Source organism: Pleurodeles waltl, chromosome 3_2, assembly GCF_031143425.1.
Source record: "Pleurodeles waltl isolate 20211129_DDA chromosome 3_2, aPleWal1.hap1.20221129, whole genome shotgun sequence".
NCBI lineage: Eukaryota > Metazoa > Chordata > Amphibia > Caudata > Salamandridae > Pleurodeles > Pleurodeles waltl.
Window position 1 is genome coordinate 200,258,426 of NC_090441.1, and position 20,138 is coordinate 200,278,563.

The following is a 20,138-nucleotide window of genomic DNA, read 5'->3' on the forward strand; positions in this document are numbered from 1 at the left end:
TAAGGGTGTTCCAGTATGCCAATGTAAATTGGTAAAATTGGTCACTAGCCTGTTAGTGACAATTTGAAAGAAATGAGAGAGCATAACCACTGAGGTTCTGGTTAGCAGAGCCTCAGTGAGACAGTTAGGCACCACACAGGGAACACACACATATAGGCCACAAACTTATGAGCACTGGGGTCCTGACTAGCAGGGTCCCAGTGACACATAACAAACATACTGAAAACATAGGGTTTTCACTATGAGCACTGGGCCCTGGCTAGCAGGATCCCAGTGAGACAGTGAAAACACCCTGACATACACTCACAAACAGGCCAAAAGTGGGGGTAACAAGGCTAGAAAGAGGCTACTTTCTCACAGTCACCCCCAGACTAATTAACTTCATCCAAGAAAATTACCTTCTGGAAATGCTGCCGCCTGTTTCTAGGGCAGGCCACAGAAAGGAATCTGTGACATGAACGCACCTCTGATGAAGACCCCTCTTGCCTTCTCATCCTTCTGGATTTACCAGCGTTGACCATCAAAGTCTCTAGGATGTTCTCAAAAACAGGATAGGTCTGGGGTAACATTCTGAAATGGTTTCACACATATCCATCAGGGTACTCTCATTTAGTGAAAATTGGGGACTCTGTCTCTGACCCGGACCTTATCTCTCGTGAACTCCCAAAGGGTCTGTTATCAGATCCCATCCTTTTCAATCCTAGTTAGTTTGGGAACGGTAGCCTGAAAGTCCCAGTTCGGGTTGTTAATATTGTCGCGTAGGCTCTCATTATTCTAATGAAACTATTGGATTTTGAGCAGGAAGATCGTCCACGGTGTGGGAGACTGAGTCTGACACACGGTGGGTGACACCTGTCACTCCAAATCCGGGCTTTGCTCCGGCTAACTAGCAGTGCCTCATCCCTACCAAAGGATAGTGATGATTGGGCAGCCGAGCGCATGACATATCGTACTTCTCAGGGAATCGCATCCGGTTCTCTCATTCGTAATTCGGTCTCATATATAAATGACAATAAGAGCAGTATAAGTTTTGAAGATTGGTTTAATAAAACAACTGCATTTTATATAGCAAAGCGTGAGCTGCAATAACCAGAAAGACACAACATGACAATATTAAAATGGTGAGGATGAGAGTGAAGCATAAGAATAATGCTATCATATTGCCACTAAAGTCAATGGACTATTTTCTATCTGAATCATATTTTGAGCACGGCATGTTAAGCTCTAATCTGCCTTTGAGGTTCCCCTGGGAGGACATCAACCCTCATACCTGAGCAAAGGCCTGTAATCTGCGTTAGCATCTGCAACAAAGCATTCAGCATACAGTTGTGGTTCCCTGGGTGGAATATCCCTCTTAATGTGTAGGAAGTGTTTTTATAATAACACAGCTAATGTTCTAAGAAAATATCCCTACGTAAGGACGTGTATTTTCAACGAATGTTGGAGACTAAACTTCTACCACGTTCACCGGCATGTACCAAACTGTAGCCTTGACTGAAGCACAAAGTGATCAAGAATGTCTTGTTTGCGAACAGTGCTGGGCTAAGCAAACAGTTAGATAGAAGAAATTAAAACAAGACCGTAAAACTGGTTATTGTAAAAATAACAATGTGAAGCTGAATAAAATATATCTAGGTCGAGGTGCACAGCGGCCTAGTGTATTAAACTAACGTGCATGGAGCTATAAGTAAAATGGCTACACAACAATATCTTTCTTATGAAGTTTAGCATTTGATTCTTATCCTGTCAACTGGAGGTCAGAAGTGGGCACATGGGTAACTCTCCAAATTGCCTTTAGCTTTTTGTTTTTCAATTGGCTAACATTTTTTACAATTTTTTTCAAATAATTGCTAGGGCCCTGGTTAGATCCCTATAGCAATAGCAAACGTTTAAAAGTCCTTACTTTAGTTGGCCTATCTAAAAAGGGGATTTGAGATTCTTAAAAAGGTTCCAACTTTAGTAAAATAAAAATGACAGATGCAGAGACCCAGAACCTGAAGCTCGACCTAGAACCTTATGAGGCATATAGCTTTGCCTAATTAAGGAAACTCTGCATACTGTATCAAATTTGTACTGGAAAAAGCCCCAGTGCACAGAAACCTAGGTCTCTGGTGGCCCAGCATGAAATTGATAATCCCACAGATGAGATAGACGATGATACATCTGTGGTGGATGAAGAAGCTGCGGACGAAGGAGATGAGGGTAGCTCCTCCCACTCCATCACTAGAGCACCCACAGAAGCAGACCTGGATAAAGCCAGGCTGACCAAGAGACTGGCCGTAGAGAGTCAGCTTTTGGAGCTAGAGAAACAGTGAAAAGAGTTGGGCCTAGGACTCATTTCCGGTGGCAGCATAATAATAAATAGGGAGGAAGAGAAACCTTTCAAGCTAAGACTCGTAAAAGGAGTTGTCCCCCCTACCAAGAAGGAGATGATATCCAGAAATGGTTCATTTCATTGCCTTTGAAGGAGCTCCATTGGTAGGGCTGTCCAAAAGAAGCACTGGAGCTCTCCGTTATGGGAATTGTTCTCCGGGAAGTGCAGGGATGGGCTCCTGACACTGAGTGAAACAGATGCTGAATCCTGTGACCTTATGAAGGGTTCCCTGATTGAAGGATTTGGATTTACCACTGAGGAATATTGCATATAATTCAGGGAGACTCAAAAATCCCAGAGTCAGTCCTGGGTAGTGTTTGTGGACTTCTCAGTAAAAACGCTAGGAGGTTGGTTAGAAGGCAACAAAGTACATGATTATGAAGGGCTGTACAACTAGATGATGAAAGAACACCTTTTGAGTAATTGTGTCCATGACAGGTTGCACCATTATGTAGTAGATTTGGGGCCAGTCTACCCCCAAGAGTTTGAGAGGAAGGCTGACCATTGGGTGAAAACTAGGGTGTCCAAAACCCAGACTTGAGGGTGTGACCAAAATAAAGAGTCAGGGAAACCACTCCCGCCGAATCCCCCCCCCCCCCAGAGAAAAGGATGGAGCACCCTGGAAATAAAGAAAAGGAGTCTTTAGGCCCCCAAGAATCTGTCCAGGAGGGTGGGCCCAAAGCCACCTCACAACCGAAAGGTGGGTACCAGGGTAAAAACTGGGATGCCCTCTCCCCTGCTCCCTGCTCTCTCTCTCCCCCCTGCTCCCTCCCTGGCCTCTCGCCCCTGTGCTGCTCTCTCCCTGGCCTCTCTCTCCTGCTCCATCCCTGGCCTCTCTCTCCTGCCCCCTGCTCTCTCCCTGGCCTCTATCCCCTGCTCTCTCCTTGGCCTCTCCCCCCTGCTCCCTACCTGGCTTCTCTCCCCTGCTCCCTCCCTGGCCTCTCTCTCCTGCTCCCTCCCTGGCCTCTCACCCCTCCGCTGCTCTCTCCCTGGCCTCTCTCCCCTGCTCTCTCCCTGGCCTCTCTCCCCTGCCCCCTGCTCTCTACCCTGGCCTCTCTCCCGTGTCCCTTTCTCTCTACCCTGGCCTCTTTCCCCTGTCCGCTGCTCTCTCCTTGGCCTCTCCCCCCTGCTCCCTACCTGGCTTCTCTCCCCTGCCCCCTGCTCCCTCCCTGGCCTCTCTCTCCTGCTCCCTCCCTGGCCTCTCACCCCTGCGCTGCTCTCTCCCTGGCCTCTCTCCCCTGCCCCCTGCTCTCTACCCTGGCCTTTCTCCCCTGTCCCCTGCTCTCCACTCTACCCTGGCCTCTTTCCCTTGTCCCCTGCTTTGCTCTCTACCCTTGCCTTTCTCCCTGCTCTGCTATCTCCCTGGCCTCTCTCCCCTGCCCTCTGCTTTGCTCTCTCCCCTGCTCCCTCCCTGGCCTCTCACCCCAGCGCTGCTCTCTCCCTGGCCTCTCTCTCCTGCTCCCTCCCTGGCCTCTCTCCCCTGCTCCCTGCTCTCTACCCTGGCCTCTCTCCCCTGCCCCCTGCGCCCTCCCTGGCCTCTCTCCCCTGCTCCCTCCCTGGCCTCTCTCCCCTGCGCTGCTCTCTCCCTGGCCTCTCTCCCCTGCTCCCTCCCTGGCCTCTCTCCTCTGTCCCCTGCTCTCTACCCTGTCCTCTCTCCCGTGTCCCCTTCTCTACCCTGGCCCTCTATCCCTTGCCCCCTGCTCTGCTCTCTATCTTGGCTTCCCACCCCTGCTCTCCACCCTGCCCCATGCTCTGCCCTCTACCCTGGACTCTCTCCTCTCCTATCCTCCCCTGCTCTCCTCTCTCCCTGGCCTCCTCTGTCCTCTCCCATGGCCTCTCTCCCCTGTCCCCGCCTCTGCTCTCTCTCTGGCCTTTCTCCCCTGTGCCGGACTCTACCCCCAGGCCTCTTCCCCTGCTCTCTACCCTGGCCTCTCTCCCCTGCTCTCTACCCTGTCCTCTCTCCCGTGTCCCCTTCTCTCTACCCTGGCGTCTCTCCCCAGTCCTCTGCTCCCCTCTCTACCCTGGCCCTCTATCCCTTGCCCCCTGCTCTGCTCTCTATCTTGGCTTCCCACCCCTGCTCTCCACCCTGCCCCGTGCTCTGCCCTCTACCCTGGACTCTCTCCTCTCCTATCCTCCCCTGCTCTCCTCTCTCCCTGGCCTCCTCTGTCCCCTGCTGTCCTCTCCCATGGCCTCTCTCCCCTGTCCCCTCCTCTGCTCTCTCTCTGGCCTTTCTTCCCTGTGCCGGACTCTACCCCCAGGCCTCTTCCCCTGCTCTCTACCCTGGCCTCTCTCCCCTGCTCTCTACCCTGGCCTCTCTCCCCTGTCTCCTGCTCTCCTCTCTCCCTGGCTTCTCTCCTCTGTCCCCTCCTCTGCTCTCTCCCTGGCCTCTCTCCCCTGTCTCCTGCTCTCCTCTCTCCCTTTCTTCTCTCCTCTGTCCCCTCCTCTGCTCTCTCTCTCTGGCCTTTCTCCCCTGCTCTCTACCCTGGCCTCTCTCCCCTGTCCCCGCCTCTGCTCTCTCTCTGGCCTTTCTCCCCTGTGCCGGACTCTACCCCCAGGCCTCTTCCCCTGCTCTCTACCCTGGCCTCTCTCCCCTGCTCTCTACCCTGGCCTCTCTCCCCTGCTCTCTACCCTGGCCTCTCTCCCCTGTCTCCTGCTCTCCTCTGTCCCCTCCTCTGCTCTCTCTCTCTGGCCTCTCTCCCCTGCTCTCTACCCTGGCCTCTCTCCCCTGCTCTGTCCCCTGAACCCTCCTCCCACTAGGACCCTGTGGCTGCGCCGCCCTGGAGATCACATGCCTCTGAAATTCTTGACTTTTATGTCTCTTTTGTGCATCCTGTGCACACCCGGTGTCACGAGAGGTGGGGGCTGCGGGGGCTGTGAGGGCTGCAGGGGCCGAGAGAGAGGGCTCTGGACCTGGACATGGACTGACAGTGACCGAGGAGTGAGGTCAGTACCGGGACTGATGGAGGTGCCGAGGGTCACAGGAGAGTCACAGGGGACCTCCCTGCAGCTGGGACCTCAGTGAGGGTTCAGTACCAGGGCTGAGGGAGGTACCAAGGGTCACAGGAGACTTCCCCTGTAGCTGGGACCTCAGTGAGGGCAGTGAGTGAGGGTTCAATACCAGGACTGAGGGAGGTGCCGAGGGTCACAGGAGACTTCCCCTGTAGCTGGGACCTCAGTGAGGGCAGTGAGTGAGGGTTCAATACCAGGACTGAGGGAGGTGCCGAGGGTCACAGGAGAGATCACAAGACACCTCCCTGCAGCTGGGACCTCAGTGAGGGTTCAGTACCAGGGCTGAGGGAGGTGCCGAGGGTCACAAGACACCTCCCTGCAGCTGGGACCTCAGGGAGGGCAGTGAGTGAGGGTTCAATACCAGGACTGAGGGAGGTGCCGAGGGTCACAGGAGAGTCACAAGACACATCCCTGTAGCTGGGACCTCAGTGAGGGCAGTGAGTGAGCGTTCGGTACCAGGGCTGAGGGAGGTGCCGAGAGTCACAGGAGACCTCCCTGCAGCTGGGACCTCAGTGAGGGTTCAGTACCAGGGCTGAGGGAGGTACCAAGGGTCACAGGAGACTTCCCCTGTAGCTGGGACCTCAGGGAGGGCAGTGAGTGAGGGTTCAATACCAGGACTGAGGGAGGTGCCGAGGGTCACAGGAGAGTCACAGGAGACCTCCCTGCAGCTGTGCCCTCAGTGAGGGTTCAGTACCAGGGCTGAGGGAGGTGCCGAGGGTCACAGGAGAGTCACAGGAGACCTCCCTGCAGCTGGGACCTCAGTGAGGGCAGTGAGTGAGGGATCAGTACCAGGACTGAGGGAGGTGCCGAGGGTCACAGGAGAGTCACAAGACACATCCCTGTAGCTGGGACCTCAGTGAGGGCAGTGAGTGAGCGTTCGGTACCAGGGCTGAGGGAGGTGCCGAGAGTCACAGGAGACCTCCCTGCAGCTGGGACCTCAGTGAGGGTTCAGTACCAGGGCTGAGGGAGGTACCAAGGGTCACAGGAGACTTCCCCTGTAGCTGGGACCTCAGGGAGGGCAGTGAGTGAGGGTTCAATACCAGGACTGAGGGAGGTGCCGAGGGTCACAGGAGAGTCACAGGAGACCTCCCTGCAGCTGGGACCTCAGTGAGGGCAGTGAGTGAGGGTTCAATACCAGGACTGAGGGAGGTGCCGAGGGTCGCAGGAGAGTCACAGGAGACATCCCTGCAGCTGTGCCCTCAGTGAGGGTTCAGTACCAGGGCTGAGGGAGGTGCCGAGGGTCACAGGAGAGTCACAGGAGACCTCCCTGCAGCTGGGACCTCAGTGAGGGCAGTGAGTGAGGGTTCAGTACCAGGACTGAGGGAGGTGCCAGGGTCACAGGAGAGTCACAAGACACATCCCTGTAGCTGGGACCTCAGTGAGGGCAGTGAGTGAGCGTTCGGTACCAGGGCTGAGGGAGGTGCCGAGAGTCACAGGAGACCTCCCTGGAGCTGGGACCTCAGTGAGGGTTCAGTACCAGGGCTGAGGGAGGTGCCGAGGGTCACAAGACACCTCCCTGCAGCTGGGACCTCAGGGAGGGCAGTGAGTGAGGGTTCAATACCAGGACTGAGGGAGGTGCCGAGGGACACAGGAGAGTCACAAGACACCTCCCTGCAGCTGGGACCTCAGTGAGTTCAGTGAGTGAAGATTCAGTACCAGGGCTGAGGGAGGTACCAAGGGTCACAGGAGACCTCCCCTGGAGCTGAGACCTCAGTAAGGGCAGTGAGTGAGCGTTCGGTACCAGGGCTGAGGGAGGTGCCGAGAGTGACAGGAGAGTGACAGGAGACCTCCCTGCAGCTGGGACCTCAGTGAGGGCAGTGAGTGAGGGTTCAGTACCAGGACTGGGGTAGGTGCCGAGGGTCACAGGAGAGATCACAAGACACCTCCCTGCAGCTGGGACCTCAGGGAGGGCAGTGAGTGAGGGTTCAATACCAGGACTGAGGGAGGTGCCGAGGGACACAGGAGAGTCACAAGACACCTCCCTGCAGCTGGGACCTCAGTGAGGGCAGTGAGTGAGGGTTCAGGGCCGAGGGAGGTGCCGAGGGTCACAGGAGAGTGACAGGAGACCTCCCTGCAGCTGGGACCTCAGTGAGGGCAGTGAGTGAGGGTTCAGTACCAGGACTGAGGGAGGTGCCGAGGGTCACAGGAGAGTCACAAGACACATCCCTGTAGCTGGGACCTCAGTGAGTTCAGTGAGTGAAGATTCAGTACCAGGGCTGAGGGAGGTACCAAGGGTCACAGGAGACCTCCCCTGGAGCTGAGACCTCAGTAAGGGCAGTGAGTGAGCGTTCGGTACCAGGGCTGAGGGAGGTGCCGAGAGTCACAGGAGAGTGACAGGAGACCTCCCTGCAGCTGGGACCTCAGTGAGGGCAGTGAGTGAGGGTTCAGTACCAGGACTGGGGGAGGTGCCGAGGGTCACAGGAGAGTCATAAGACACCTCCCTGCAGCTGGGACCTCAGTGAGGGCAGTGAGTGAGGGTTCAGTACCAGGACTGGGGGAGGTGCCGAGGGTCACAGGAGACCTCTCCTGGAGCTGGGACCTCAGGGAGGGCAGTGAGTGAGGGTTCAGACCTCAGGACCAGGAGAGGGCTGGTAGTGAACTGAAGCAGGGGAGAGGGTCTGTGCAGGTCCAGTCAGTGCTCAGTGGGTCAGTGCACCTGCTGCAGAGATGTGTGTGTCACTGGGTCCCTCTGGGTGGGGCATGCTCAGCCTTTCATCCCGGTGATGGAGTGAGTACAGACAGTGCTGCAGGGACCCATGTCCTCTTTATAGAGTCAAGGAGACTCCTTGTCCTCCCCTGCGCCCAGAAGTCCTTGTTTGGTGCGGTTGTCCAGTCGGTTGACTTGCACCTGAACTACAACTCCCAGCATGCACACCGGTGTTTAATTAAAGCCCCCGACTGGAAACAAAGGGTCCTCGTGACATAGGTCGTATGTTATGCAGCGCTTTCTGGCACTCCTGCTTAACACACCAGCATGGAGCGTGCAAGGCCTGATGCGTGGTGGAAACATCGAAACTACAAATCCCAGCATGCAACGTGCTGTTGTCTGTAAAGCAGGAGTGTGATAGCTGCACTCGAGGGGCTTTCAGAAGCTTCGAGTCTCGCACTTCAGCCATGAAGCTGTGTCTGTGGCAGCAGCCTCTGTATAATATCACAAGGTATTTATTAAATGTTCTCATTCCCCGCAGGAGGATCCCAGGCGTGGAGCAGACGAGGTCAGAGGTCAAGCGAACCCCATCCATGGCCCCCCTGCGGACCGCCCTCCTGCCCGCCCTGTGGTACCTGGGTGTGATGGTGAGTGAGTGCACCTCTGTACTGAGTTCATGTAGCGCCTTCAGCAGAGCGCGTGCAGCCAGTAGGCGCAGAGTGCGCGGGATCATGGATGGATGGAGGGCGCTGATATCACAGGGACATTACTGAGGGCTCGTGGTTCCCTGGCACAGACTGACTGACAGAATATCCTTATATAAAAATACATTTACACCTCTCTGCCTTATGGAAAATATGGAATAATTAGAGTACAACTCTGAATACCCATAGTACATCCCCCAAAGCGGGGTGCACTTCAGCTGTAACATGAGGGAACCCCTGGGGCCCCGGGCCCTGAGCAGTCTGCCTCCTGCAACTAATATGAACTGACATGTGCAGCCTCGGTATCTGCCCAGGGCGCCGTCCCGGCACTGCGAAGGAGGGCCCTGCACCGGCACTGTGAGGGAGGGTCCTGCCCCGCCACTGTGAGGGAGGGTCCTGCCCCGGCACTGTGAGGGAGGGCCCTGCCCCGGCACTGTGAGGGAGGGCCCTGCACCGGCACTGTGAGGGAGGGCCCTGCACCGGCACTGTGAGGGAGAGCCCTGCACTGGCACTGTGAGGGAGGGTCCTGCCCCGGCACTGTGAGGGAGGGCCCTGCACCGGCACTGTGAGGGAGGGCCCTGCACCGGCACTGTAAGGGAGGGCCCAGCACCGGCACTGTGAGGGAGGGCCCTGCACCGGCACTGTGAGGGAGGGCCCTCCACCGGCACTGTGAGGGAGGGCCCAGCACAGGCACTGTGAGGGAGGGCCCTTCACCGGCACTGCGAGCGAGGGCACCAGTACTGTAAGGGAGGGTCCTGCCCCGGCACTGTGAGGGAGGGCCCTGCACCGGCACTGTGAGGGAGGGTCCTGCCCCGGCACTGTGAGGGAGCACCCTGCACCGGCACTGTAAGGGAGGGCCCAGCACCGGCACTGCGAGGGAGGGCCCTGCACCGGCACTGCGAGGGAGGGCCCTGCACCGGCACTGCGAGGGAGGGCCCTGCACCGGCACTGCGAGCGAGGGCACCAGTACTGTAAGGGAGGGTCCTGCCCCGGCACTGTGAGGGAGGGCCCTGCACCGGCACTGTAAGGGAGGGCCCTCCACCGGCACTGTGAGGGAGGGCCCTCCACCGGCACTGCGAGGGAGGGCCCTGCACCGGCACTGCGAGGGAGGGCCCTGCACCGGCACTGCGAGGGAGGGCCCTGCACCGGCACTGCGAGGGAGCGCCCAGCACCGCCACTGTGAGGGAGGGCCCTGCACCGGCACTGCGAGGGAGGGCCCTGCACCGGCACTGTGAGGGAGGGCCCAGCACAGGCACTGTGAGGGAGGGCCCTTCACCGGCACTGCGAGCGAGGGCACCAGTACTGTAAGGGAGGGTCCTGCCCCGGCACTGTGAGGGAGGGCCCTGCACCGGCACTGTGAGGGAGGGTCCTGCCCCGGCACTGTGAGGGAGCACCCTGCACCGGCACTGTAAGGGAGGGCCCAGCACCGGCACTGCGAGGGAGGGCCCTGCACCGGCACTGCGAGGGAGGGCCCTGCACCGGCACTGCGAGGGAGGGCCCTGCACCGGCACTGCGAGCGAGGGCACCAGTACTGTAAGGGAGGGTCCTGCCCCGGCACTGTGAGGGAGGGCCCTGCACCGGCACTGTAAGGGAGGGCCCTCCACCGGCACTGTGAGGGAGGGCCCTCCACCGGCACTGCGAGGGAGGGCCCTGCACCGGCACTGCGAGGGAGGGCCCTGCACCGGCACTGCGAGGGAGGGCCCTGCACCGGCACTGCGAGGGAGGGCCCTGCACCGGCACTGCGAGGGAGCGCCCAGCACCGCCACTGTGAGGGAGGGCCCTGCACCGGCACTGCGAGGGAGGGCCCTGCACCGGCACTGCGAGGGAGGGCACTGCACCGGCACTGTGAGGGAGGGCCCTGCACCGGCACTGCGAGGGAGGGTCCTGCCCCGGCACTGCGAGGGAGGGCCCAGCACCGGCACTGTAAGGGAGGGCCCAGCACCGGCACTGTAAGGGAGGGCCCAGCACCGGCACTGTAAGGGAGGGCCCAGCACCGGCACTGTAAGGGAGGGCCCAGCACCGGCACTGCGAGGGAGCGCCCTGCACCGGCACTGCGAGGGAGGGCACCAGTACTGTAAGGGAGGGCCCTGCACCGGCACTGTAAGGGGGGCCCTGCACCGGCACTGCGAGGGAGGGACCTGCACCGGCACTGCGAGGGAGGGACCTGCACCGGCACTGCGAGGGAGCGCCCAGCACCGCCACTGCGAGGGAGGGCCCAGCACCGCCACTGCGAGGGAGGGTCCTGCCCCGGCACTGCGAGGGAGGGTCCTGCCCCGGCACTGCGAGGGAGGGCCCTGCACCGGCACTGTAAGGGAGGGCCCAGCACCGGCACTGTAAGGGAGCGCCCTGCACCGGCACTGCGAGGGAGCGCCCTGCACCGGCACTGCGAGGGAGGGCCCTGCACCGCCACTGTAAGGGAGGGCCCTGCACCGGCACTGTAAGGGAGGGCCCAGCACCGGCACTGCGAGGGAGGGCACCAGTACTGCAAGGGAGGGCCCTACACCGGCACTGCGAGGGAGGGCCCTGCACCGGCACTGCGAGGGAGGGCCCTGCACCGGCACTGTAAGGGGGGCCCTGCACCGGCACTGCGAGGGAGGGCTCTGCACCGGCTTTGCAAGGGAGGGCCCTGCCCCGGCACTCTAAGGGAGGTCCGTGCCCCGGTACTGTGAGGGAATGCCGTGCACGGGTACTGTGAGGGAGGGCCGTGCACGGGTACTGTGAGGGAGGGCCGTGCACGGGTACTGTGAGGGAGGACCCTGCACCGGCACTGTAAAGGGGACCCCTGCACCGGCACTGAGGGAGGGCCCTCCACCAGCACTGTGAGGGAGGGCCCTCCACCGGCACTGTAAGGGAGGGCCCTGCACCGGCACTGTAAGGGAGGGCCCAGCACCGGCACTGTGAGGGAGGGCCCTGCACCGGCACTGCGAGCGAGGGCACCAGTACTGCGAGGGAGGGCCCTGCACTGGCACTGCGAGGGAGGGCCCTGCACCGGCACTGCGAGGGAGGGCCCTGCACCGGCACTGCGAGGGAGGGCTCTGCACCGGCTTTGCAAGGGAGGGCAGGGCCCTCCACCGGCACTGTAAGGGAGGACCCTGCACCGGCACTCTAAGGGAGGGCCGTGCCCCGGCACTCTAAGGGAGGGCCGTGCCCCGGTACTGTGAGGGAGGGCCGTGCACGGGTACTGTGAGGGAGGGCCGTGCACGGGTACTGTGAGGGAGGGCCGTGCACGGGTACTGTGAGGGAGGGCCGTGCACGGGTACTGTAAGGGAGGGCCGTGCACGGGTACTGTGAGGGAGGGCCGTGCACGGGTATTGTGAGGGAGGGCCGTGCACGGGTATTGTGAGGGAGGGCCGTGCACGGGTACTGTGAGGGAGGGCCCTGCACCGGCACTGTAAAGGGGGCCCCTGCACCGGCACTGTGAGGGAGGGCCTTGCACCAGCACTGTGAGGGAGGGCCCTCCACCGGCACTGTAAGGTAGGGCCCTGCACCGGCACTGTGAGGGAGGGCCCTGCACCGGCACTGCGAGGGAGCGCCCTGCACCGGCACTGCGGGCGAGGGCACCTGTACTGTAAGGGAGGGCCCTGCACCGGCACTGCGAGGGAGGGCCCTGCACCGGCACTGCGAGGGAGGGCCCTGCACCGGCACTGTAAGGGAGGGCCCTGCACCGGCACTGTTAGGGAGGGCCCAGCACCGGCACTGTGAGGGAGGGCCCTGCACCGGCACTGCGAGGGAGCGCCCTGCACCGGCACTGCGAGGGAGGGCACCAGTACTGTAAGGGAGGGCCCTGCACTGGCACTGCGAGGGAGGGCCCTGCACCGGCACTGTAAGGGGGGCCCTGCACCGGCACTGCGAGGGAGGGCCCTGCACCGGCACTGCAAGGGAGGGCTCTGCACCGGCTTTGCAAGGGAGGGCAGGACCCTGCACCGGCACTGTAAGGGAGGGCCCTGCCCCGGCACTCTAAGGGAAGGCCCTGCCCCGGTACTGTGAGGGAGGGCCCTGCACGGGTACTGTGAGGGAGGGCCCTGTACGGGTACTGTGAGGGAGGGCCCTGCACGGGTACTGTGAGGGAGGGCCCTGCACCGGCACTGTGAGGGAGGGCCCTGCACCGGCACTGTAAGGGAGGGCCCTGCACCAGCACTGTAAGGGAGGGCCCTGCCCCGGCACTCTAAGGGAGGTCAGTGCCCCGGTACTGTGAGGGAGGGCCGTGCACGGGTACTGTGAGGGAGGGCCGTGCACGGGTACTGTGAGGGAGGGCCGTGCACGGGTACAGTGAGGGAGGGCCCTGCACCGGCACTGTAAAGGGGGCCTCTGCACCGACACTGTGAAGGAGGGCCCTGCACCAGCACTGTAAGGGAGGGCCCAGCACCGGCACTGTGAGGAAGGGCCCTGCACCGGCACTGCGAGTGAGGGCACCAGTACTGTAAGGGAGGGCCCTGCACCGACACTGCGAGGGAGGGCCCTGCACCGGCACTGTAAGGGGGGGTCCTGCACCGGCACTGCGAGGGAGGGCCCTGCACCGGCACTGCGAGGGAGGGCTCTGCACCGGCTTTGCAAGGGAGGGCAGGGCCCTCCACCGGCACTGTAAGGGAGGACCCTGCACCGGCACTGTAAGGGAGGGCCCTGCACCAGCACTGTAAGGGAGGGCCCTGCCCCGGCACTCTAAGGGAGGGCCGTGCCCCGGTACTGTGAGGGAGGGCCGTGCACGGGTACTGTGAGGGAGGGCCGTGCACGGGTACTGTGAGGGAGGGCCCTGCACCGGCACTGTAAAGGGGGCCCCTGCACTGGCACTGTGAGGGAGGGCCCTGCACCGGCACTGTGAGGGAGGGCCCTGCACCGGCACTGTAAGGGATGGCCCTGCACCGGCACTGTAAGGGATGGCCCTGCACCGGCACTGTAAGGGAGGGCCCAGCACCGGCACTGTAAGGGAGGGCCCAGCACCGGCACTGTAAGGGAGGGCCCAGCACCGGCACTGTAAGGGAGGGCCCTGCACCGGCACTGCGAGGGAGCGCCCTGCACCGGCACTGCGAGCGAGGGCACCAGTACTGTAAGGGAGGGCCCTGCACTGGCACTGCGAGGGAGGGCCCTGCACCGGCACTGTAAGGGGGGCCCTGCACCGGCACTGCGAGGGAGGGCCCTGCACCGGCACTGCAAGGGAGGGCTCTGCACCGGCTTTGCAAGGGAGGGCAGGACCCTGCACCGGCACTGTAAGGGAGGGCCCTGCCCCGGTACTGTGAAGGAGGGCCCTGCACGGGTACTGTGAGGGAGGGCCCTGCACGGGTACTGTGAGGGAGGGCCCTGCAAGGGTACTGTGAGGGAGGGCCCTGCACCGGCACTGTGAGGGAGGGCCCTGCACCGGCACTGTGAGGGAGGGCCCTGCACCGGCACTGTGAGGGAGGGCCCTGCACCGGCACTGTGAGGGAGGGCCCTGCACCGGCACTGCGAGGGAGGGCCCTGCACCGGCACTGTAAGGGGGGCCCTGCACCGGCACTGCGAGGGAGGGACCTGCACCGGCACTGCGAGGGAGGGCTCTGCACCGGCTTTGCAAGGGAGGGCCCTGCCCCGGCACTCTAAGGGAGGTCCGTGCCCCGGTACTGTGAGGGAATGCCGTGCACGGGTACTGTGAGGGAGGGCCCTGCACGGGTACTGTGAGGGAGGACCGTGCACGGGTACTGTGAGGGAGGACCCTGCACCGGCACTGTAAAGGGGACCCCTGCACCGGCACTGTGAGGGACGGCCCTCCACCAGCACTGTGAGGGAGGGCCCTCCACCGGCACTGTAAGGGAGGGCCCTGCACCGGCACTGTAAGGGAGGGCCCAGCACCGGCACTGTGAGGGAGGGCCCTGCACCGGCACTGCGAGCGAGGGCACCAGTACTGTAAGGGAGGGCCCTGCACCGGCACTGCGAGGGAGGGCCCTGCACCGGCACTGCGAGGGAGGGCCCTGCACCGGCACTGCGAGGGAGGGCCCTGCACCGGCACTGCGAGGGAGGGCTCTGCACCGGCTTTGCAAGGGAGGGCAGGGCCCTCCACCGGCACTGTAAGGGAGGACCCTGCACCGGCACTCTAAGGGAGGGCCGTGCCCCGGCACTCTAAGGGAGGGCCGTGCCCCGGTACTGTGAGGGTGGGCCGTGCACGGGTACTGTGAGGGAGGGCCGTGCACGGGTACTGTGAGGGAGGGCCGTGCACGGGTACTGTGAGGGAGGGCCGTGCACGGGTACTGTGAGGGAGGGCCGTGCACGGGTATTGTGAGGGAGGGCCGTGCACGGGTACTGTGAGGGAGGGCCCTGCACCGGCACTGTAAAGGGGGCCCCTGCACAGTCACTGTGAGGGAGGGCCTTGCACCAGCACTGTGAGGGAGGGCCCTCCATCGGCACTGTAAGGTAGGGCCCTGCACCGGCACTGTGAGGGAGGGCCCTGCACCGGCACTGCGAGGGAGCACCCTGCACCGGCACTGCGAGCGAGGGCACCAGTACTGTAAGGGAGGGCCCTGCACCGGCACTGCGAGGGAGGGCCCTGCACCGGCACTGTAAGGGGGGCCCTGCACCGGCACTGCGAGGGAGGGCCCTGCACCGGCACTGCGAGGGAGGGCTCTGCACCGGCTTTGCAAGGGAGGGCAGGACCTTGCACCGGCACTGTAAGGGAGGGCCCTGCACCGGCACTGTAAGGGAGGGCCCTGCACCGGCACTGTAAGGGAGGGCCCTGCACCGGCACTGTTAGGGAGGGCCCAGCACCGGCACTGTGAGGGAGGGCCCTGCACCGGCACTGCGAGGGAGCGCCCTGCACCGGCACTGCGAGGGAGGGCACCAGTACTGTAAGGGAGGGCCCTGCACCGGCACTGTAAGGGGGGCCCTGCACCGGCACTGCGAGGGAGGGCCCTCCACCGGCACTGTAAGGGAGGGCCCTGCACCGGCACTGCGAGGGAGGTCCCTGCACCAGCACTGCAAGGGGGGCCCTGCACCGGCACTGCGAGGGAGGGCTCTGCACCAGCTTTGCAAGGGAGGGCAGGGCCCTCCACCGGCACTGTAAGGGAGGACCCTGCACCGGCACTGTAAGGGAGGGCCCTGCACCAGCACTGTAAGGGAGGTCAGTGCCCCGGTACTGTGAGGGAGGGCCGTGCACGGGTACTGTGAGGGAGGGCCGTGCACGGGTACTGTGAGGGAGGGCCGTGCACGGGTACAGTGAGGGAGGGCCCTGCACCGGCACTGTAAAGGGGGCCTCTGCACCGACACTGTGAAGGAGGGCCCTGCACCAGCACTGTAAGGGAGGGCCCTGCACCGGCACTGTGAGGGAGGGCCCTGCACCGGCACTGCGAGGGAGCGCCCTGCACCGGCACTGCGAGCGAGGGCACCAGTACTGTAAGGGAGGGCCCAGCACCGCCACTGCGAGGGAGGGTCCTGCCCCGGCACTGCGAGGGAGGGTCCTGCCCCGGCACTGTGAGGGAGGGCCCTGCACCGGCACTGTAAGGGAGGGCCCAGCACCGGCACTGTAAGGGAGCGCCCTGCACCGGCACTGCGAGGGAGGGCCCTGCACCGCCACTGCAAGGGAGGGCTCTGCACCGGCACTGTAAGGGAGGGCCCAGCACCGGCACTGCGAGGGAGGGCACCAGTACTGTAAGGGAGGGCCCTACACCGGCACTGCGAGGGAGGGCCCTGCACCGGCACTGCGAGGGAGGGCCCTGCACCGGCACTGTAAGGGGGGCCCTGCACCGGCACTGCGAGGGAGGGACCTGCACCGGCACTGCGAGGGAGGGCTCTGCATCGGCTTTGCAAGGGAGGGCCCTGCCCCGGCACTCTAAGGGAGGTCCGTGCCCCGGTACTGTGAGGGAATGCCGTGCACGGGTACTGTGAGGGAGGGCCGTGCACGGGTACTGTGAGGGAGGGCCGTGCACGGGTACTGTGAGGGAGGACCCTGCACCGGCACTGTAAAGGGGACCCCTGCACCGGCACTGTGAGGGAGGGCCCTCCACCAGCACTGTGAGGGAGGGCCCTGCACCGGCACTGTAAGGGAGGGCCCAGCACCGGCACTGTGAGGGAGGGCCCTGCACCGGCACTGCGAGCGAGGGCACCAGTACTGTAAGGGAGGGCCCTGCACCGGCACTGCGAGGGAGGGCTCTGCACCGGCTTTGCAAGGGAGGGCAGGGCCCTACACCGGCACTGTAAGGGAGGACCCTGCACCGGCACTGTAAGGGAGGGCCGTGCCCCAGCACTCTAAGGGAGGGCCGTGCCCCGGTACTGTGAGGGAGGGCCGTGCACGGGTACTGTGAGGGAGGGCCGTGCACGGGTACTGTGAGGGAGGGCCGTGCACGGGTACTGTGAGGGAGGGCCGTGCACGGGTATTGTGAGGGAGGGCCGTGCACCGGCACTGTAAAGGGGGCCCCTGCACCGGCACTGTGAGGGAGGGCCTTGCACCAGCACTGTGAGGGAGGGCCCTCCACCGGCACTGTAAGGGAGGGCCCTGCACCGGCACTGTGAGGGAGGGCCCTGCACCGGCACTGCGAGGGAGCGCCCTGCACCGGCACTGCGAGCGAGGGCACCAGTACTGTAAGGGAGGGCCCTGCACCGGCACTGCGAGGGAGGGCCCTGCACCGGCACTGTAAGGGGGGCCCTGCACCGGCACTGCGAGGGAGGGCCCTGCACCGGCACTGCGAGGGAGGGCTCTGCACCGGCTTTGCAAGGGAGGGCAGGACCTTGCACCGGCACTGTAAGGGAGGGCCCTGCACCGGCACTGCGAAGGAGGACCCTGCACCGGCACTGTAAGGGAGGGCCCTGCACCGGCACTGTGAGGGAGGGCCCTGCACCGGCACTGCGAGGGAGCGCCCTGCACCGGCACTGCGAGGGAGGGCACCAGTACTGTAAGGGAGGGCCCTGCACCGGCACTGTAAGGGGGGCCCTCCACCGGCACTGCGAGGGAGGGCCCTCCACCGGCACTGTAAGGGAGGGCCCTGCACCGGCACTGCGAGGGAGGTCCCTGCACCAGCACTGTAAGGGGGGCCCTGCACCGGCACTGCGAGGGAGGGCTCTGCACCAGCTTTGCAAGGGAGGGCAGGGCCCTCCACCGGCACTGTAAGGGAGTACCCTGCACCGGCACTGTAAGGGAGGGCCCTGCACCAGCACTGTAAGGGAGGGCCCTGCCCCGGCACTCTAAGGGAGGTCAGTGCCCCGGTACTGTGAGGGAGGGCCGTGCACGGGTACTGTGAGGGAGGGCCGTGCACGGGTACTGTGAGGGAGGGCCGTGCACGTGTACAGTGAGGGAGGGCCCTGCACCGGCACTGTAAAGGGGGCCTCTGCACCGACACTGTGAAGGAGGGCCCTGCACCAGCACTGTAAGGGAGGGCCCAGCACCGGCACTGTGAGGAAGGGCCCTGCACCGGCACTGCGAGCGAGGGCACCAGTACTGTAAGGGAGGGCCCTGCACCGACACTGCGAGGGAGGGCCCTGCACCGGCACTGTAAGGGGGGTCCTGCACCGGCACTGCGAGGGAGGGCCCTGCACCGGCACTGCGAGGGAGGGCTCTGCACCGGCTTTGCAAGGGAGGGCAGGGCCCTCCACCGGCACTGTAAGGGAGGACCCTGCACCGGCACTGTAAGGGAGGGCCCTGCACCAGCACTGTAAGGGAGGGCCCTGCCCCGGCACTCTAAGGGAGGGCCGTGCCCCGGTACTGTGAGGGAGGGCCGTGCACGGGTACTGTGAGGGAAGGCCGTGCACGGGTACTGTGAGGGAGGGCCGTGCACGGGTACTGTGAGGGAGGGCCCTGCACCGGCACTGTAAAGGGGGCCCCTGCACTGGCACTGTGAGGGAGGGCCCTGCACCGGCACTGTGAGGGAGGGCCCTGCACCGGCACTGTAAGGGAGGGCCCAGCACCGGCACTGTAAGGGAGGGCCCAGCACCGGCACTGTAAGGGAGGGCCCAGCACCGGCACTGTAAGGGAGGGCCCAGCACCGGCACTGTAAGGGAGGGTCCTGCACCGGCACTGCGAGGGAGCGCCCTGCACCGGCACTGCGAGCGAGGGCACCAGTACTGTAAGGGAGGGCCCTGCACTGGCACTGCGAGGGAGGGCCCTGCACCGGCACTGTAAGGGGGGCCCTGCACCGGCACTGCGAGGGAGGGCCCTGCACCGGCACTGCGAGGGAGGGCTCTGCACCGGCTTTGCAAGGGAGGGCAGGACCCTGCACCGGCACTGTAAGGGAGGGCCTGCACCGGCACTGTAAGGGAGGGCCCTGCCCCGGCACTCTAAGGGAGGGCCCTGCCCCGGTACTGTGAGGGAGGGCCCTGCACGGGTACTGTGAGGGAGGGCCCTGCACGGGTACTGTGAGGGAGGGCCCTGCAAGGGTACTGTGAGGGAGGGCCCTGCAAGGGTACTGTGAGGGAGGGCCCTGCACCGGCACTGTGAGGGAGGGCCCTGCACCGGCACTGTGAGGGAAGGCCCTGCACCGGTACTGTGAGGGAGGGCCGTGCACCGGTACTGTGAGGGAGGGCCGTGCACCGGTACTGTGAGGGAGGGCCGTGCATGTTTACTGTGAAGGAGGGCCCTGCACCGGCACTGTAAGGGAGGGTCCTGCACCGGCACTGTAAGGGGGGCCCCTGCACCGGCACTGTGAGGGAGGGTCACGCACCGGGATGGGGAGGGAGGGCCCTGCACCAACACTGTGAGTGAGGGCTCTCCACCGGCACTGCAAGGGAGGGCTCTCCACCGGCACTGTAAGGGAGAGCCCAGCACCGGCACTGTAAGGGAGAGCCCAGCACCGGCACTGTGAGGGAGAGCCCTGCACCGGGACTGTGAGGGAGAGCCCTGCACCGGTACTGTGAGGGAGGGCCCTGCACCGGTACTGTGAGGGAGGACCCTGCACCGGCACTGTAAAGGAGGGCCCTGAACCAGGACTGTAAGGGAGGGCCCTGGACTGGCACTGTGAGGCAGGGCCCTGTCCCGGCTCTGTAAGGGAGGGCCCTCCACCGGCACTGTGAGGGGGGGTCCAGCACCAATACTGTGAGGGACGGCCCTACCCCGGCACTGTAAGGGAGGGCCCTGCCCGGCACTGTAAGGGAGGACCCTCCACCGTCACTGTAAGGGAGGACCCTCCACCGGCACTGTGAGGGAGGGCCCTGCACCAATACTGTGAGGGACGGCCCTGCACCGGCACTGTGAGGGAGGGCCTTGCACCAGCACTGTAAGGGATGGCCCTGCCCCGGCACTCTGAGGGAGGGCCGTGCACCGGTACTGTGAGGGAGGGCCGTGCATGGACCGGTACTGTGAGGGAGGGCCCTGCACCGGCACTGTGAGGGAGGGCCCTACACCAGCACGTGAGGGAGGGCCCTGCACCAGCACTGTGAGGGAGGGCCCTGCACCGGCACTGTAAGGGAGGGCCCTGCACCGGCACTGTAAGGGAGGGCCCTGCACCAGCACTGTAAG

The 20,138-nt window shown here is 63.7% G+C and overlaps 1 protein-coding gene across 2 annotated transcripts in view; it reads left to right on the forward strand.

Moving 5' to 3' along the window:
* The window catches only part of LOC138286694 (beta-galactosidase-1-like protein), a 296,524-nt gene that overhangs the window by 58,090 nt on the left and 218,296 nt on the right, over window positions 1-20,138 (forward strand). The window contains exons 1-2 of one of the 2 annotated variants that reach the window (XM_069227179.1): window positions 5,148-5,317; window positions 8,572-8,677. In XM_069227179.1, coding sequence (XP_069083280.1) covers window positions 5,163-5,317; window positions 8,572-8,677 — 261 coding nt within the window. In that variant the 5' untranslated portion in view covers window positions 5,148-5,162. Of the gene's footprint in view, window positions 1-5,147; window positions 5,318-8,571; window positions 8,678-20,138 lie in introns of those variants that run through there. The other variant, XM_069227181.1, reaches the window with a different exon arrangement.